General features: G+C 47.2%; 1 protein-coding gene across 2 annotated transcripts; it reads right to left on the bottom strand.

Moving 5' to 3' along the window:
* Positions 1 to 1,807: 1,807 nt before the first annotated feature.
* Positions 1,808 to 17,270, bottom strand: exoc3l1 (exocyst complex component 3-like 1). Of its 2 annotated transcripts, none has more exons than XM_029842012.1 (15): positions 14,790 to 17,270; positions 11,545 to 11,762; positions 10,399 to 10,618; positions 9,560 to 9,772; positions 7,774 to 7,970; positions 7,484 to 7,702; positions 7,171 to 7,241; positions 6,716 to 6,833; positions 5,686 to 5,811; positions 5,507 to 5,607; positions 5,325 to 5,441; positions 4,712 to 4,982; positions 2,965 to 3,120; positions 2,277 to 2,410; positions 1,808 to 2,189 (listed from the first exon to the last, which is right to left on the bottom strand). In XM_029842012.1, exons 1-15 carry the CDS (start codon positions 14,827 to 14,829, stop codon positions 2,003 to 2,005), a joined length of 2,388 nt encoding a protein of 795 aa, XP_029697872.1. In that variant the 5' UTR covers positions 14,830 to 17,270; the 3' UTR covers positions 1,808 to 2,002. The 2 variants fall into 2 exon arrangements, with proteins under 2 accessions (XP_029697872.1, XP_029697873.1); XM_029842013.1 differs by having other exon boundaries at positions 11,545 to 11,720.
* Positions 17,271 to 17,323: the final 53 nt, after the last annotated feature.

The raw sequence follows: 17,323 nt of genomic DNA, 5'->3' as shown, positions 1-17,323 counted from the left end.
CATAAAACCAAAAAATATTTATTTTTGGAAAAATTGCCATTACCCACTTGCAATGAGATGTTACATTAGCGTATAAGCAATATTTTTTATTCAGGGAAAATCACATTTCTTTGAAAATGCCTAAGTGGGGGTCAGTATGTTTTGTGTCTGTCCCTCCGTCCCAAAGCCGATCCTGTTTCTCATATGTTCACCCCCCACCCCCTTTACCAGATTTGGCTCATTGTTTTGGGCCGAATTTCGCTGGATTCTGGGAACAGATTCAACTCAGTTATGGTTCCTGCGTCCGTGTCTCAGCACATTATTTTAACAGCCTTTCAAAAACAATACTTTACTACATTTTACTTTCAACTTTGCCATAAAGTAGCAATTTAAATCAATCCCCAGGCAACTGTTCTTTGTAGATTTTCAAATCAAGGCATCTGAAAGATTCTACTACACCGAGTTGAGCAAGAGGGAGCCAGGAAGAGTTTTTGCTAACCAAGATTCCAAGACAAATGATCAGCTGTCTTAAAAAAGTTCAGATTTAGAACATGTATGACATCACTGTATTAAGAGAAGTATACCGTAATTTAACTCTCTGAAGAACACAAGCAGTTTTTTAAATTTTTGGAGGTTATTTCTAGGATGTTTATTACTCGGGCCAGAGTCACAAGAGGTCCAGCGAGCCAGGACCATATTGTATTTGCAATGTTTATTAGGGCCGGAACAAGAGACAAGGTACAGGGAGCTGGCTTAGGCTTAGGGTCTTCTTTACTGTTTCAAAACTTAGAATCAAGTTTTTCACCAAACCTGGGCGAGGGTTGAAAAAGGTAAATCCAAGAATCTACACTAACCCTAAACAGCAGGGACAACTGGCTCCTCACTGTAACTTTACCAGGACTAATAAAAAATGTCATTTTTTGCGATCATAAAAGGGCCCACGTCCAGTTAGCGGGCGTTGGCTCAGAGCCCTAAAAGCATCTCGTTGCAGTAGGTCCCTGTTCCACTGTTAGCTAGTTAGTTAGTTATTTAAGCCATTTTATTACGGTTTGTGCTCAGAAGGGTTAGTGGCATCAAGCCAGGACAAGAAAATCTTTTTTCTTGCACAAAAGAAAACCTGATATTCATTTTTTGTCTTAGCAGCCAAAAATCTTAATAAGTGAGAATATTTATTCTTGTGGTGCCTAAGAAGTAATTAAAAAATGAATATATCATGTGACGACTTTTCTAATATTATAAAATGGATTTTTCCAACATCACCTCACACTCTTGCACAAACTCAAACTTTAACTTTATTTTGGTTTATGATATATGAATGGACTATTCAGTGGGGTTGTTTTAGTAGTGATCTCGTACTGGTGCACGAACGCAAAAACACCATCAGCAACAGAATTAAAGCGTCATGTTGAGACTGAAGCCGTCTCTCAAATCATGTTTTTTCTACTGATTAATTAAAAAAAACTCACAAGATCATTTGTTAATATACTACGAAGCTCTTATCTTATAAATTAATAGTAAATGCAGCTAATATAAAAACATTAAATAGCCTTGCATACAACTGCAAAGGACGATATATATATATACAGTATATATCACACACACACACACACACACACATATATAAGCTGCTGTATATATATATATCACATTGTAATAATTGTACACTTTATTATATAATTGTACTTCTTCCAGTGCATTATGGGATACTTTGAGTGCACTAAATCGAGTAGAAACCTAGAAAATAGGGAGTAATTCTAGACGTAGTACCTGCTTAAATCTGCTGGATAACCATAGAGTGACATGATGTTTTACCATGAAATGTGCTGCATGAGTTCATGCATTTATTAATTTGACCAGGCACGTTTCAGCTTCAGGAACACTGAGCCTGCAGGTCACCAGCTCAAATCCCTTGGACGTCATACGGAAGAGTGGAGAATAAACTGTGAAGTGGTGAAAGTCTTTTTTAAGTCTGCCTTTACCTTTTTCCCCCCAAACATTTAGTCAGCCTTTATTTCACTTCCTGTCATGCACACTTGGCTTTAGGCAGACAGAAGACCACGGTGGAAGGAGGCACCAAAATGTCTGTGAAGATGGGTCGATATCCCACGGGCAGAGAGGGGGCGCTCTGCTCCAGCAGGTCCAGAACAGCGCCTCTAACGTCCCTGGACACGTCCCCACGGATATCCAGAAGTATAGACACGTGCTCGTCACTGAATGGAGTAAAGAACTTGATCAATTTAACTGTTAACTGTCTAAAGTTGCTTTTTAATTTCCTGTGATAAAAACGCCCACATTACCTGATATCAGGGTACTTAGCTGTGAGACCAGACACTTCCAACGTAAGCATGCCTGGGTCTTTGAGTTGAAGGAAATCTGCAAGGACTGGAAGTAAAGCCAAAGGATTGACTTCAGGTGGAACCCCTTCGCCCTCCTGCAGACAAGTATTTGACATTTACAGTGAGACGAAGGACAGAATGCTTTGTCATTGCAACGTTAACACCCATCAAAGTTACTTAAACTCTTGTAAAAAAGGCGTCCGACACATTCATTCTGAAACACAAGTGCACATGCAGAACATGGCCAAAGGCAGGAAATACTTCTAAAAACACATTAAATATCACCACTTGGGAAAAATGATCAGTCCATCTATAAAGGGCTGCTTTCAGGGCCCTGTAGCATCTACCCGGGCGAGGGCAGCGGTGGCAACAGACAGGCTGCTGTGGCAACGTCACCCCGGGGTGGCTGGTGGAGACCACGGATTTGTGCTCCACGTCGTCCTGGACTGTCCTTGTGTGTTTGCCTGTAATGTTACTGTATAATATATCCGCCAAAAGAATCTATTCATTTAAATCAAGTCAGGTACAATTAAAAAGCTTCCCGTAACAGGGTCGCGGCGAGCACCTTTGGCTCGTTGCAGGGCTAACATACTTAGCAAGTAACCATTCCCGCTCACATTCACACCCAAAAAAGTGCACGCCTCCTCACCAGGCCATGGAAGAGCTCCCTAAACTGCTGGTCATCCTGAATCATCTGCTGGGCCAGTTGCGTCCTGTCTTTGCCATTGCGACACACCAGTCTCTTCTGCATAAGTGCTCGGACGTACTCCACCACGATCAGCCACTGGGTTTCCTCCTGTAGACGCTGCAGATGCAAGAGATGTTGTGAGAATGAGCAGCAATGCACCAAGAGACCCCGTCTGGAGCTGCTGGGGCAACTGTTGCCATCATAGCCTAGATGAGCGGTTAAGTGGGTCAAAAACAAGTCACCCAGCCGAGTTTATTGGAGTTTCCTATTTGACTACTAGATGAGAAATGTCTCAAACAAGAAATTTGGTTCTATAGTAAAATAAAACTTGAATCAAACCATTCCAGAACATACAATCATATTCACATTAACTGTCAATATGCAATCAGTACAACTCTTTACACACTATTATTTGGAGAGTTCAAGCCTAACCCCCTCTCTTCCAACCTCATCCATTACTCTCCGTGAAGAGAGAGAACTTGTCCAGTGCGTTCAGACTTTCCTGTCCCACCATATTTCTCAGGAACGTCTTGATTCTCTTTAAGGTCGAGGAAAAACTTCTCAGCTTCAGCTGTTGTCAGCGGGGTGGTTATGCTGGAGATTGTAGCTCTGTGTAGCTAACAGCCCCTGAGGTCTGTTCATTATTGAGCTTGGCCTTATGTGGGATGAGGTATCACCATCACAGCGACATTCGGTGCCTCTTCAGGGACTGCGGCCCCTCAAATGGCTGTTTCTCCAGCAGCATGGTGGCTGATGTCTCAAACCACCATTTGGTTGCCAGATTCTCAGACAGAACTCCCGATCCTGCTGGTGAGGTTCCGTCGGGTGGATTATGCTCTTGGCAGCCTCAGTGCAACATCTGGTTGAGAGGGGCCATGTGTTGGGTGACCAGCTTAAAGAACTGGAAGTTCCATCCAAGTCAGTGAAGAAACTCACTGCTGGGATGTGCAAAGCAGCTGTTGTTGAAAATATGGGGACGGAAACATACGGACGTTTAGAAGAACCTTCGCACCACTTCCTCCCCTCCAAAAGCCAAGAGGCAAGGCAGGACAAGCAGCAGCCCAACCCCAGGAAAACCAGGTTCAAGTGCTGTAGCCTGCACACATCAATTTACCGATGGCAGCTAATCAGAAGGAGGCCAAACACCACCTTAATTAAGCACACCGGACTGGAGCGATCACTACCACACCGGGACGCGGCAGCTTCAGCAGAGGAGAAAGAGGGTGGCGAACCCTAACCCTGAGGCATAAAACAGGCCCTCATCGGTCACCACAAACCAGCTGCATCAGGTGGGGCCTTCCACACACCCTAACCCTAACCCTAACCCACCACAGCTAACCCTAACCCACCACAGCTAACCCTAACCCACCACAGCTAACCCTAACCCAGCTAACCCTAACCCACCACAGCTAACCCTATCCCACCACAGCTAACCCTAACCCAACCTAGTTAAAGTGATGGGGTGTGGTCCGTCCACCACAGCTAACCCTAACCCACCACAGCTAACCCTAACCCAGCTAACCCTATCCCACCACAGCTAACCCTAACCCAGCTAACCCTAACCCAGCTAACCCTAACCCACCACAGCTAACCCTATCCCACCACAGCTAACCCTAACCCACCACAGCTAACCCTAACCCAGCCTTCCATAATGTCTGCTGTGAGGAGTTGTGTGTAATTCCACATTCTCAGGTGTTGGAACAGCAACCTGTCTGCAGGGTGGGCGCACGCGGCCATACAGCTCCAGGTGGTGCTCCAGGATGCCACAGAGTTTGGGAGTAGGTTCACCCTGGACCAGCCAGGGTCGAGTAAGCAGGCCTGGAAGAAAAGGCTGAAGGTCCACCAGGAGCTGGTCCATTACCAGGCGACAAGCTCTTCTCACTGCGCGGTCCAGAGCTGCCAAGGGGTTGGGAGGTGTTCGAGAAAACTGCCCCATGGAGCGAGGCGACTGCTGCTGTTGGAGGCTCTCTGTGGACTTCCTACATGGTGGATGTGAATAAAGCTTGAATTGAAAATCTGAAAGGCTTTTTCAGACCCTTTTATTTTGCATTTGTTGTGTTAAGAAAACGTTAAAAGACCAGAGTTTTAAACAGCAAGATTCAGATATTAAATTCTTTTTCAAAAATGAATTTTAGAATAAGTTGCTTGTGCTCTTTTTTTCCAGTAACTGGGTTCATCTGTCTTTGCTGCTTCCAAGTGCACAGCAACAAGGAGTGTTTCTAATAGCTGCTTCCAAGCCATTTTTAAGTCATTTACCTTCTGTTGAAATTCTGGTTCGCTTAAATTCGAGTTGAATTTTTCCTAAACTTGTCCTTTCTTACTTGAGGACGATGCAGTTGCTAATGGAGGCCAGCAGATAGTGGAGGTAGAACCTGTTGTTGTGGTTGTCCGGCTCCCTACGATGCTCTTTCCCGAGTTCCACCAGAGCCTCTCGAAACCTAGGACATGAACAAGACTTTAGACCAATGACCCCTTGATGTCTCAAGCTGATGGGCAGGCACACCTGTTGAGAAGCTTCTCCATCTCGTACAATCCCATCTGTATGGTTTGATCTCGTAGGGTCTCTCCAATCATCAGAGCAACACGGGCATTTTCCTCCAGCATCTACTTCAGTCGCCAGAAAGAGAAGTCTATGGAACACATGATTGGTTGGTATGATCGTGGGTGTACCTGTATGCTCACCTGTGTGATGATGGTGGGCAGGCTGGTCTGGTAGAAGCCCTCGTGATCTGTATCTGGCTCCTGGTCTCGCTGCCAGTCTTGCAGCTCCACCTGTAGAGCCTTGTACATCCACTCTGAAACGCTCCTCTGGAGATGGGACAAGAGCGCACGCACGCACGCACACACACGCACGCACGCACGCACGCACACGCACGCACGCACGCGCACGCACGCACGCACACGCACGCACACACACACACACACACACACAGACACATATGCACACACACACGCACACACACAGACAGACACACACGCAGACACACACGCACACACACAGACACACACGCAGACAGACACACACGCACACACACACACACACACAGACACATATGCACACACACACGCACACACACAGACAGACACACAGGCAGACACACAGACAGACACACACGCAAACACACAGACAGACACACACGCGCACACACAGACACACACGCAGACACACACGCACACACACAGACAGACACACACGCAGACACACAGACAGACACACACGCACACACACGCAGACACACACACAGACACACAGACAGACACACACGCACACACAGACACACACGCACACACACAGACAGACACACACGCACACACACACACACACGCAGACACACAGACAGACACACACGCAAACACACAGACAGACACACACGCGCACACACAGACACACACACAGACACACACGCACACACACACAGACAGACTCGTATGCTTTCTTCTCTGCTTTCAGCATCATTTGTTGGCCCTTGCTCTTAAACACTCTCATATCGGGACTGTCTGAACGCACCTTTGTCATTACGACTCCACTTACTGCATTAACCTTCCTTTTACACCCCTGCTGTAACTTAGCAGCATAAATGTGACTAATTGTCTTATATTAAACTGTCTCTATACTAACGCAGCTGGAAGGTCAACAGGTGCAGAGACACTAGGCACGCTGTTAGTATTGTTAGCTAACAAGCTAACCACTGAAGGTGTGCGATCCATTTACCTGAACGCTCTGCACATATTTACTCTGCAACTGCTCCAGTCTCTCAGGGGGGATGAGGGGGGGCAGATCTTCTTTCTTTACCTCCTTTACCATCTCTGGGTGACCCATCATGTCTGGGCTTCAAAATCAACATCATCATTCATGAGTGTACTTTGCAGTTGACAACGTGCACATTAACCACCCTCATGCCGAGTCCTCTGGTGCACCATGCATTATATTGAAAGGCTTGGTTCTCCCAGAATCAGGTCCTGTTATCACCAGCACCTGATGCCCAACTTCAGCAAAAATGGAATTTTTTAGCTGAACGCATTTAACACAACATTCTGTGGATAACTGTCAGGTAATCAATTCATTCCTACATGTATGATTGGGCCAAATATTTCCTTTTAGCTGCCCATTAACAGTAAAGTGCTATTAAGCACCTACTTGGAACTAAGTATATAAGTAGAGCTCACCTGTCGTAGACGTGGAGAACCCAGTTGAGCACAGCAAAGATTTCACCACTCTCCAGGTCCCAACTGCTGATCTACGACACAAATGGAACTTATTCATGTACAGTGATGCCGTTTTCAGATTGAAAACTGGTTTTTAATCATAGAATTTATGTCAGGATGAGAATTTTATTAGACTACATTTCTTTCCATAAGATAGATGCCTGCAATCAATATGCAGCACAAAATAATTAGAGCAAAGTGTGCCTGTAATTGGGCAGTGCTCTATTTAAAGGTCAGTATCAACGAGTATCAGGTAACTGTTGCCTTCTCACACCTGGGCCAGATGATTATGTAGACACTGGTGGATGGCCTTTATGTAGGCTCCCGTCAGCTGGTAGTGAGGCGGCACACAGTGCTCCAACAGGCAGCACACGGTGGCCAGGTCAGCCATGACGCCATGCTGGATGGCTGAGAGGTGACCTGCCAGGCCCGGCCCACGGGTGTGCAGGAAGGAAACGCTGCGAAATCGCGTAGAAACGCCGTCCTCAAATACCTGAGAGGTGTGAGTTTGTGATTCATGAGGCATTCCAGTGAAATAAAAAGTCAGCACGAGACGGTGCTGACCTGGAAAAAGGCTGCCCTCCAGCACCGAGGTCTTTGTGGGGGCAGAGGTCTGCTGCTTCTGTTCCCTCCTCTCTCCTCCAGGAAAGCTCGGTCCAGGGCCTCTTCTCGCTCCACTATCCTCACTGCTGACACAAATGGCGTGGGGTTCTGTCTCGCGAGTGCCAGAGCACTGCTCACCACCGCCCACATCTCTTTACCTGAAGTGACCAGCAGATGACAAAGTCTTGTAGCCAAACACCAAAAAAGAGATGGAGGATCACCTGAAGAACTTAAGAGAGCCGGCCCTCAGTTGGCTTTGAAATCTGGAGCCTGCTGTCACACCTTTGCTCTTATTTTGATAAAAAAACAGAAACACGTACTCAGGAAAACTGAAGCACTTATTTGGTTACCATTAACCAAATTAATTTTTAACTAATTTGGTTACCATTACCAAATTAGTGAGCAGAACAGATTCGAATTTTGAAAGAAATGATCCTAAAAACAGCTCAGTATGTTGGGAGCTGGGCTGAGGAGCAGAGGGTTCCGGGTTCCAGCGCCAGTGCAGACAAAACATGGACAGTGTTCTGGTAGTGGGGGGGGTGGAAGAACACCTTCAGAGGACTGCCCAGGTACCCTTGAGCAAGGTACCAAACCCATAAATGCTCACATAGGGCCCTGAAATGAACTGGGGCCTCATCCGGGGGGGCTCTGCCTGTCCCATATGTGCCCCCTCTCCCAAGAGGGATAAAGCAGTTAAGAAGATGAGATGATTGTAAAGTGGAAGTTAATTACAAACTACATCAGTAAAGTATCGATAAATGAAGGAGTGCATTTAAATGTAGAGGTTCGGTTAACCATGTGGACCGTATATTTATATAGTATATATTTGTACTGTAGATTTTCCTCCGTTAGTGTCACCAGTGAGCTTCCCCAACTGGCGATCCAATCTTCAGAAGCTAATTAAGAAACAAAAACATATTTCTGCATGAAAGATGTTCTGAAAGTCTAGAAACTATTAACGTGTTTTCCAATTTGCTCTCATTTCCTTTTACAGGTCGTATTGCATGTTCTTTTATGAGCCGGTCACACCCTCTCCCCAGGTGGTCCTACCCACCCTCTCCCAAGGTGGTCCCACCCTCTGCCCAGATGGTCCCACCCACCCTCTCCCCAGGTGGTCCCACCCTCTCCCCAGGTGGTCCCACCCTCTGCCCAGATGGTCCCACCCTCTGCCCAGATGGTCCCACCCTCTCCCCAGATGGTACCACCCCCTCTCCCCAGGTGGTCCCACCCTCTCCCCAGGTGGTCCCACCCTCTCCCCAGATGGTACCACCCCCTCTCCCCAGGTGGTCCCACCCTCTCCCCAGGTGGTCCCACCCTCTCCCCAGGTGGTCCCACCCTCTGCCCAGATGGTCCCACCCTCTCCCCAGATGGTCCCACCCCCTCTCCCCAGATGGTCCCACCCTCTCCCCAGATGGTACCACCCCCTCTCCCCAGGTGGTCCCACCCTCTCCCCAGGTGGTCCCACCCTCTCCCCAGATGGTACCACCCCCTCTCCCCAGGTGGTTCCACCCTCTCCCCAGATGGTCCCACCCACCCTCTCCTCAGTTGGTCCCACCCTCTCCCCAGGTGGTCCCACCCTCTCCTCAGGTGGTCCCACCCTCTCCCCAGGTGGTCCCACCAGGTGGTACACCCATGTCAGCGTTAATAGGCAGTGGTTTCTCCATTTTTCTTTCTGTGGGGGAAAACTGATGTATGCGATATATTGAGACTTGCTTATCTAATGATATCGGACCACTCGAACCCTTACCAAGCGCCTCCACCAAGTTTCCAACCCCTGAGAAATATTTGGCCACCAGTTCCTGGTCCTCAGGACTGAGAGCACTCTTTTCCATCCCAGTATTCCCAGAAAGCTGCCAGAGGATTTCATCCTGCCACTGTTCCAGATCCATGAGGAGTGCATGGGCCTCCAGGAGTCGCCTGGATTCCACAAGACGCTCCGTCTCCAACACCATGCTTCGCACTGTCAAGATGAAGACGGGAGACTTTGGTTTCCCAGAAGGGCCTCAGCAGGATAACAACACCACTGTGTATCAGGAAACACGATTGCTCTACAGCCTCTTTTTATCCTTATCCTGAGGAAAACCATGAGACAAGGAGGCAGGTTTGATCCTTTGCTGACACATCATGCAAAAGCTGCAGAAAGATAAATCCAAATCTGCATCATTGAGCTTCTGACTGGACTCAAACCTGAACTACATGGTTAAGGTTAGGGAGCAGGGTTAGGGTTAGGGAGCAGGGTTAGGGTTAGGGAGCATGGTTAGGGTTAGGGAGCAGGGTTAGGGAGCATGGTTAGGGTTAGGGAGCAGGGTTAGGGAGCATGGTTAGGGTTAGGGAGCATGGTTAGGGTTAGGGAGCAGGATTAGGGAGCATGGTTAGGGTTAGGGAGCATGGTTAGAGTTAGGGAGCATGTTAGGGTTAGGGAGCATGGTTAGAGTTAGGGAGCATGTTAGGGTTAGGGAGCATGGTTAGGGTTAGGGAGCATGGTTAGAGTTAGGGAGCATGGTTAGAGTTAGGGAGCATGGTTAGAGTTAGGGAACATGGTTAGGGTGCATGCGTTAATCTCTGATTTTTATGGTGGCAGGTCACCTGCGTAAAGGCGGGGCAGGTTGCTGACGGCAGTGAGGAGTTGGCGGTGGTGGACTGAGACTTCCCTCAGCTTCTCTAGAGACCTTTCCCCGTCTGTGCTGCAACTGGACTCCAGTCCTGTTTTCTTCAAAGCCTGCGACACCGTCATCAGCTCAGCTCTGGCATCCCGAAGCTGTTCCAGACCCCAACCCACTCCTTCAAGGTACGATCGCACCATGGACTGCAAGAAAAGGGTTAGGGTTAGCAGCAGATCGACTCACTGGGTTAGGGTTAGGGTTAGGGTTAGCAGCAGATCGACTCACTGGGTTAGGGTTAGGGTTAGCAGCAGATCGACTCACTGGGTTAGGGTTAGGGTTAGGGATAGGGTTAGCAGCAGATCGACTCACTGGGTTAGGGATAGGGTTAGGGTTAGCAGCAGATCGACTCACTGGGTTAGGGTTAGCAGCAGATCGACTCACTGGGTTAGGGTTAGGGTTAGCAGCAGATCGACTCACTGGGTTAGGGTTAGGGTTAGCAGCAGATCGACTCACTGGGTTAGGGTTAGGGTTAGCAGCAGATCGACTCACTGGGTTAGGGTTAGGGTTAGCAGCAGATCGACTCACTGGGTTAGGGATAGGGTTAGGGATAGGGTTAGCAGCAGATCGACTCACTGGGTTAGGGATAGGGTTAGCAGCAGATCGACTCACTGGGTTAGGGATAGGGTTAGGGTTAGCAGCAGATCGACTCACTGGGTTAGGGTTAGCAGCAGATCGACTCACTGGGTTAGGGTTAGGGTTAGCAGCAGATCGACTCACTGGGTTAGGGTTAGGGTTAGCAGCAGATCGACTCACTGGGTTAGGGTTAGGGTTAGGGTTAGCAGCAGATCGACTCACTGATTTCTAACCCAATAACTGGAGTTAAAATCACAATAGTGGACTTTTAGGTACTTCACACACACTTTTTTTTTACTTTGAATACACTTTATTTTGAGGTATTTAAAGGAAACTACGAGCTGCATTGACAGGATAAATGATAGAAAGAAACACTAGTTGGATCAGAAACACAGTGAATATCACAGCTTGACTCAACAAACAGGATGTAAACAGGTTGAGCTTTTACTCTGTAACGCTGTTTTATTCATTCATTCGTGTGGTTTTGTCATGTGACCTTCAGTCTGGTGTGGATGGAGGTGGTCCTCTGACTCTCTCTCTTCTTGTACTGGCTCAAACGCTCCAGATGTTCAGGGCGACAGAAAACACCCGATGCCCACTTCAGGGCGGCGCCACGAGCCAAACGCTCCGCCTGCTCCACCTCGGGCCAGGCCTCAGCCCCCGGCCTCGCGTCTGTCCCGGGAACAGAGAACGGCACCGAGTCAGGCACTGATCCTGGAGATACAGCGGCAAACACTTGGAAAAGGGTTAGTTGGTCACAAAGCTCGGAATCTTAATGTAACATCAGCAGGTTAGGGTTAGGGTTAACCAAAAGAATTCCTTGCTGTTTCACCCTAACTCATGGAAATACAGATAAATGAAAAATGAATGTCTACCGGCTCTAAAAAGCCTTTTGGGAACAACGAGCTTTGCAAACCAACCTAACCCTGACCCTAACCAACCTAACCCTAGCCAACCCAACCCTGACCCTAACCAACCTAACCCTAGCCAACCCAACCCTGACCCTAGCCAACCTAACCCTGACCCTAACCAACCCAACCCTGACCCTAACCAACCCAACCCTGACCTTAACCAACCTAACTCTGACCCTAACCAACCTAACCCTGACCCTAACCAACCCAACCCTGACCTTAACCAACCTAACCCTAACCAACCTAACCCTGACCCTAACCAACCCAACCCTGACCTTAACCAACCTAACCCTGACCCTAACCAACCTAACCCTGACCCTAACCAACCTAACCTTAACCAACCCAACCCTGACCTTAACCAACCCAACCCTAACCAACCCAACCCTGACCCTAACCAACCTAACCCTGACCCTAACCAACCTAACCCTGACCTTAACCAACCTAACCCTGACCAACCTAACCCTGACCCTAACCAACCTAACCTTAACCAACCCAACCCTGACCCTAACCAACCCAACCCTGACCCTAACCAACCTAACCCTGACCCTAACCAACCTAACCCTGACCCTAACCAACCTAACCTTAACCAACCCAACCCTGACCCTAACCACCCTAACCCTAACCTAACCTATGAGCTATTTAATGATGCCAGGACGTGCACGGCTCGGAGGGGGGGCTGAACATATACATTTCTTGGTGAGCATTAGGCCGGAGGCACAATCACAATTTCTGTGGAATTCTCTGTTTTTATCCTATTATTTGATTATGTACATTTTCATACGTATATTTAATGTCAGTTTTAAAATAAATAGCTAAGTGGGAATTTAGTGTGGAACTCTAAAGGTTTGGGGGCAAATATGTTTAGGGCCCCCACCAAAGCTTAGCAGCATTGCACAGGACGTCCTTTGGGCCCCCCGGGCCATAGAGGTTCCATAGAGGCTGTACAAGAACCTGCCAAGCAGTGCAAGTCAAGATGGCAACCACGACGGCCATGCCCTTAGAACCCAAGACTGTGTTGTGCCGGAGCCAACACCCCTTTTTCAGGAGGGGGAGAAGCAGCTACCTAAACGAGCACCTCCAGATTCATGTTTGATTAATGCAGCCTGAAACTGGGAAATGCAGGTCGTCTGAAGTCAGAAGCTCCTTCCAACTTAGAAATTGCAGCAATCCAGCTGCAGCCAGACCTGGTCCTTTGGTCAGAATCCTGCTGTTATATGTTCATTTCTGTCGATGAGGTGTTCAAAAGGAAAAGGATTAGCTATTGTCAGCCGAAGCAAAGAACTGGGGCTGGAACCTGTTTGTGTGTCCAGTGAAGGTGAACTGAGGAGGCTCCACCACAAGGTTACCAAAGGAGCTTGGAGTCAGAGGGCAAGCTAAGTAGAAGAGCATCAAGGAGCCTGCAGATGGGCTAATGTGTGAAGAGACAATATGGTCTGCTCATGGAGCCTCAGGGGGGGGGTACACCAAGGTCATGACCTTGTGGTGTGCAGCTGACGATGTTTTGTACTGGATTCAGATCACCGACAGAATATCAGCCATGAGGGCACCTCCGACCCTGCCCTCCACCTAGCTAGTTAACACCTAACCCTCCACCTAGCTAGTTAACACCTAACCCTAACCCTCCACCCAGCTAGTTAACACCTAACCCTCCACCTAGCTAGTTAACACCTAACCCTAACCCTCCACCCAGCTAGTTAACACCTAACCCTCCACCTAGCTAGTTAACACCTAACCCTACACCTAGCTAGTTAACACCTAAACCTCCACCTAGCTAGTTAACACCTAACCCTAACCCTCCACCCAGCTAGTTAACACCTAACCCTAACCCTCCACCTAGCTAGTTAACACTGGTGTATAAGGGACACCACTCATGGGGATTAACACACTTCTGGGGTCATTCATATTTGTGGACCTTGGTAGGAAATGAGTCCACATAGAAAAAACCTGGGATTCAAGAGGACAACGAGGTTCTTTAGTCACCCAAACCGTCGGGTCAGCAGGAGATCGTTGCTGATGCATCGTCAGCCTCTCAGGGTCACATGACCACGCAGCTTCAGTGAATAATGCCTTGCTTATTGGCTCAGTGCTATCCTCGCTCACCAACACGGAGGACTCTGTCTGTGGACCACACTCCTCATTTTATTAGGTTTTAGGAATTAACAGTCATGGAATGTCACTGAGGACTTTTAGCATAACCCAACTTTTATTTTGAAAGGGTTTCCAGAACATTTCCAACTTTCTTATTAGATATTAAACTCCAAATTAAAATGAGGCTCGTATTTTTCTTGCTACCATGAGTTAAAAACACATTTTTGAGTAACACTTGTTTCCGCTCTTTGTTCATCTTCCCAAATGGGATGCATTTGTGAGAGCCAGGATTTATGAATCACTGGCCAAAACGAATGGAGACAATAGTGAATAAATGCTGAAATGGATCTTGGACGCCTGCATGGGCACAATGAGGGAACTCGCCTTCGCCTGGAGTCTTAGTTTTACTTCCTTCAGACAACTGTTTGCCAACAGTTCTGAAGTCCATTTACAATTATCTAATTATATAAGATTTTTCCTCACTTTACACAACACAACTCTACAACACAACTCTGTATTTCTCCAAAAGCCATTGCAGTAAAAATCTGAATATGAATAATTGATAACTGGCCCAGTTCATAAACACTTGACATCACTTTGTGTCACTTGGAGGGGCGGGTGTTGGCCGTTTAGCTGTGTGTGTGTGTGCGTGTGTGTGTGAGGTGCGTTTACCTTCAGGTTGCTCACCAACATGGTGTTGGCTGTTTAGCTGTGTGTGCGTGTGTGTGTGAGGTGCGTTTACCTTCAGGTTGCTCACCAACATGGTTCTGATCTCTTGACATTGAGGTTCAGTTGGACGAGAGCTCGGCTGCACCAGAACAGAGGAGAACGGGCACATGTCCGCTCTGACGGGACTCTTTTCCTCGCTCTCTTCAGGGCTGAGAGGCTGACAGGAAAGGGAGGGAGCTGGAAGAGGGCTGAGGATAATCCTGGAGGCTGGAAGGAAGAGCGTGATGGGAGAAGGGGGCAGGGACAGGAAGAGTCGTGGTCCAGCCGAGATGACGGCACCAGTGGAGCATCAGGACAGAACCTAACCTGCTTATTTCAAAAGTCACATTGTACAAAATCTATGTGGAAAAGTTGGAGCTTTTTATTTCATCAACTCCTATTTTAATTTAACAATCTGTGGGGAAATTCTACTTTTACACCAACACATTTTAAAGTAATAACTTTAAACAACTTAAACAAATTGTGAGCTGAATGCAGAAAGTATTTTTCTCAGAATTTTGTAATTCTGAGGGAGAAACACTTAAACTTGTACCTTAATCACACAGAACCTTCAAACACACGTCTGATGACTCTTATATCAACAATATCGTTGACGGGAGCTGCAATAATTGGGAGATTGGAGCTATAGTATAAATATAATATAAATCTAATATAAAGTCCATGTATCATCATTTTAACTTGAATACCTTGTATTGTAATGTTCCATGAGAGTTTAGCTTTTGAATGTATTTGTGGTGCTTTTAAAATACTTACAGCAATTGTGGTTTTATGTTCACACCATCTCCATGACAACTAGTAGTTTTCTCAAGCTGGTAGCTTTTGTTAGCATCTTAGCACAGGAGGAAACAGCGTGGCTACAACCAACAAAACTGCTGGTTTATTCATCAAAAGCTGTTGTGTCTCCACAGGTTGTTCAAAAAAAAAGAGGAAAAAGAGAAGAACAGCAAACATGTCAAAGAGGAGAGAGGCCACCAGAAGAATAATCACAATTATAACAATTAATCTCAATTCTAGAAATAATTGAGACTTTAACGATAGCCAAATGATGACTTGTCTTGGAGCCCAATGGCTCCCAGGAGCTGGTCTGGTCTGAAGACCCCGTGAGCATCACCACAGCGTCTAAGACCAGCAGGGTCCACCTCTGATATTATACAGAATCGGCTCCCGGTGCAGGAATTAGCCTGGGATTGAACGACTATTGACCGGAAAAATGGAAATACTTTTGAATAACCAATCAAAAGTGACTGCTTCAATACTTCCGCACTTCCTTCCTCGTTCTCTCCATTGTTGCAGAGCTCTGGCTGCAGGGGCCCTTTGGAAGTGGCCCTCCCGTCCATCCCATCATCATCTTGGATTCTTCCGTGGAACATGAATGGCGCTGACACACCAGGATGTTGTGCACGTTGGATTCCTCAGGGTGGGACCACATCGCTGAAGATTACAGGGCCAGGGCCACGCCCACAAACAGGGCTGAAGATTACAGGGCCACGCCCACAAACAGGGCTGAAGATTACAGGGCCACGCCCATAAACAGGGCTGAAGCGTTCTGGCCCGTCACTGATCCGTATATTTAATTAATATTAATTCTGCTGGAGATTACTGAGCATTCGTATGGAAAAAGCTGGAGAAATATAAAGAGTGAAGGCCCCATCTCTGGGGGTCGGGCGCCACCTCCGGGGGTCGGGCGCCACCTCCGTGTTCGGGCACATTTGGACACGTGCTTAAAGAAGCCCTGCTCGTGTTGTCCCACCCAGAGGAGCAGTGGGATGAACAGGAAGTCTAATTCTAGACTGCTTCCTGAATGACATTCCTGAGCCGGCATTCCTTCCTGCCAGATTCTCAGATCTTTGTCTCCACCATTGTAAATGTGAAATGCATAAAATAGAAAAGCAGAAGTAAAAGTCCTGAAACGTCAAAGTTGTGATATATGTGCTATTATTATACATCATCATGCAAATCTCCCGTCTTGGTTGGTCAAATGTCCAAATAAAAATGTATTTAAATCAGTTTATTCTCTTAAGTGCATGAAATGACCGTTGGAATTCTAATCAGAGAACCTGACAGACAGGAAACAGTAAAACAGGACACAGAAGGTCCAGAAGCATCGAGTCCACGTCAGGGTTCCAGCTAAAACTGCTCCGGTTTCAACAGATGCTGAGATTCTGTTCAGGCTGGACCGGTTCAGTCTGGACCAGCCTGGACCGGGCATTTGGGTCCACATAATCCTTTAGACCATCATTCTTCATGTTACGATATTTTCCAGAAAAAGCAAAACTGGGATTAAAACTCCCAATAAGATGTTTGCAGCTTAACTATTAGTGTCCAAATACTTCAAACAAAGGCCACAGCAGAAGAAATATGATCACAGAAAACTAAAATAATGAACAAAACTCCATCGTACAAAATAAAAGTGAAAAACTAAGATTAATGTTTCAATTAAAGAAAAGCAAAAACACAGAAAATCCAATTCAGAATACTCCCCCCACCCCCCCACTCCAGGTTGCTCTCCCTCCCTCATCCCCCCACTCCAGGTTGCTCTCCCTCCCT

This window comes from Takifugu rubripes, chromosome 9 (assembly GCF_901000725.2).
Source record: "Takifugu rubripes chromosome 9, fTakRub1.2, whole genome shotgun sequence".
Classification (NCBI taxonomy): domain Eukaryota; kingdom Metazoa; phylum Chordata; class Actinopteri; order Tetraodontiformes; family Tetraodontidae; genus Takifugu; species Takifugu rubripes.
The sequence above is the reverse complement of the archived record's forward strand: the minus strand, read 5'-3'. Positions and strand labels throughout refer to the sequence as shown.

What these genes read in the sequence shown, in the direction of transcription:
- exoc3l1 (XM_029842012.1), bottom strand. Translation starts at nt 14,829, where the DNA reads ATGTCAAGAGATCAGAACCATGTTGGTGAGCAACCTGAAG. An exon ending in AATATGTGCAGAGCGTTCAG is followed by an intron (nt 5,812 to 6,715) that starts GTAAATGGATCG and finishes TCCCATCTCCAG; the next exon opens with AGGAGCGTTTCAGAGTGGAT. An exon ending in GGGAGCTCTTCCATGGCCTG is followed by an intron (nt 2,411 to 2,964) that starts GTGAGGAGGCGT and finishes ACTTGTCTGCAG; the next exon opens with GAGGGCGAAGGGGTTCCACC.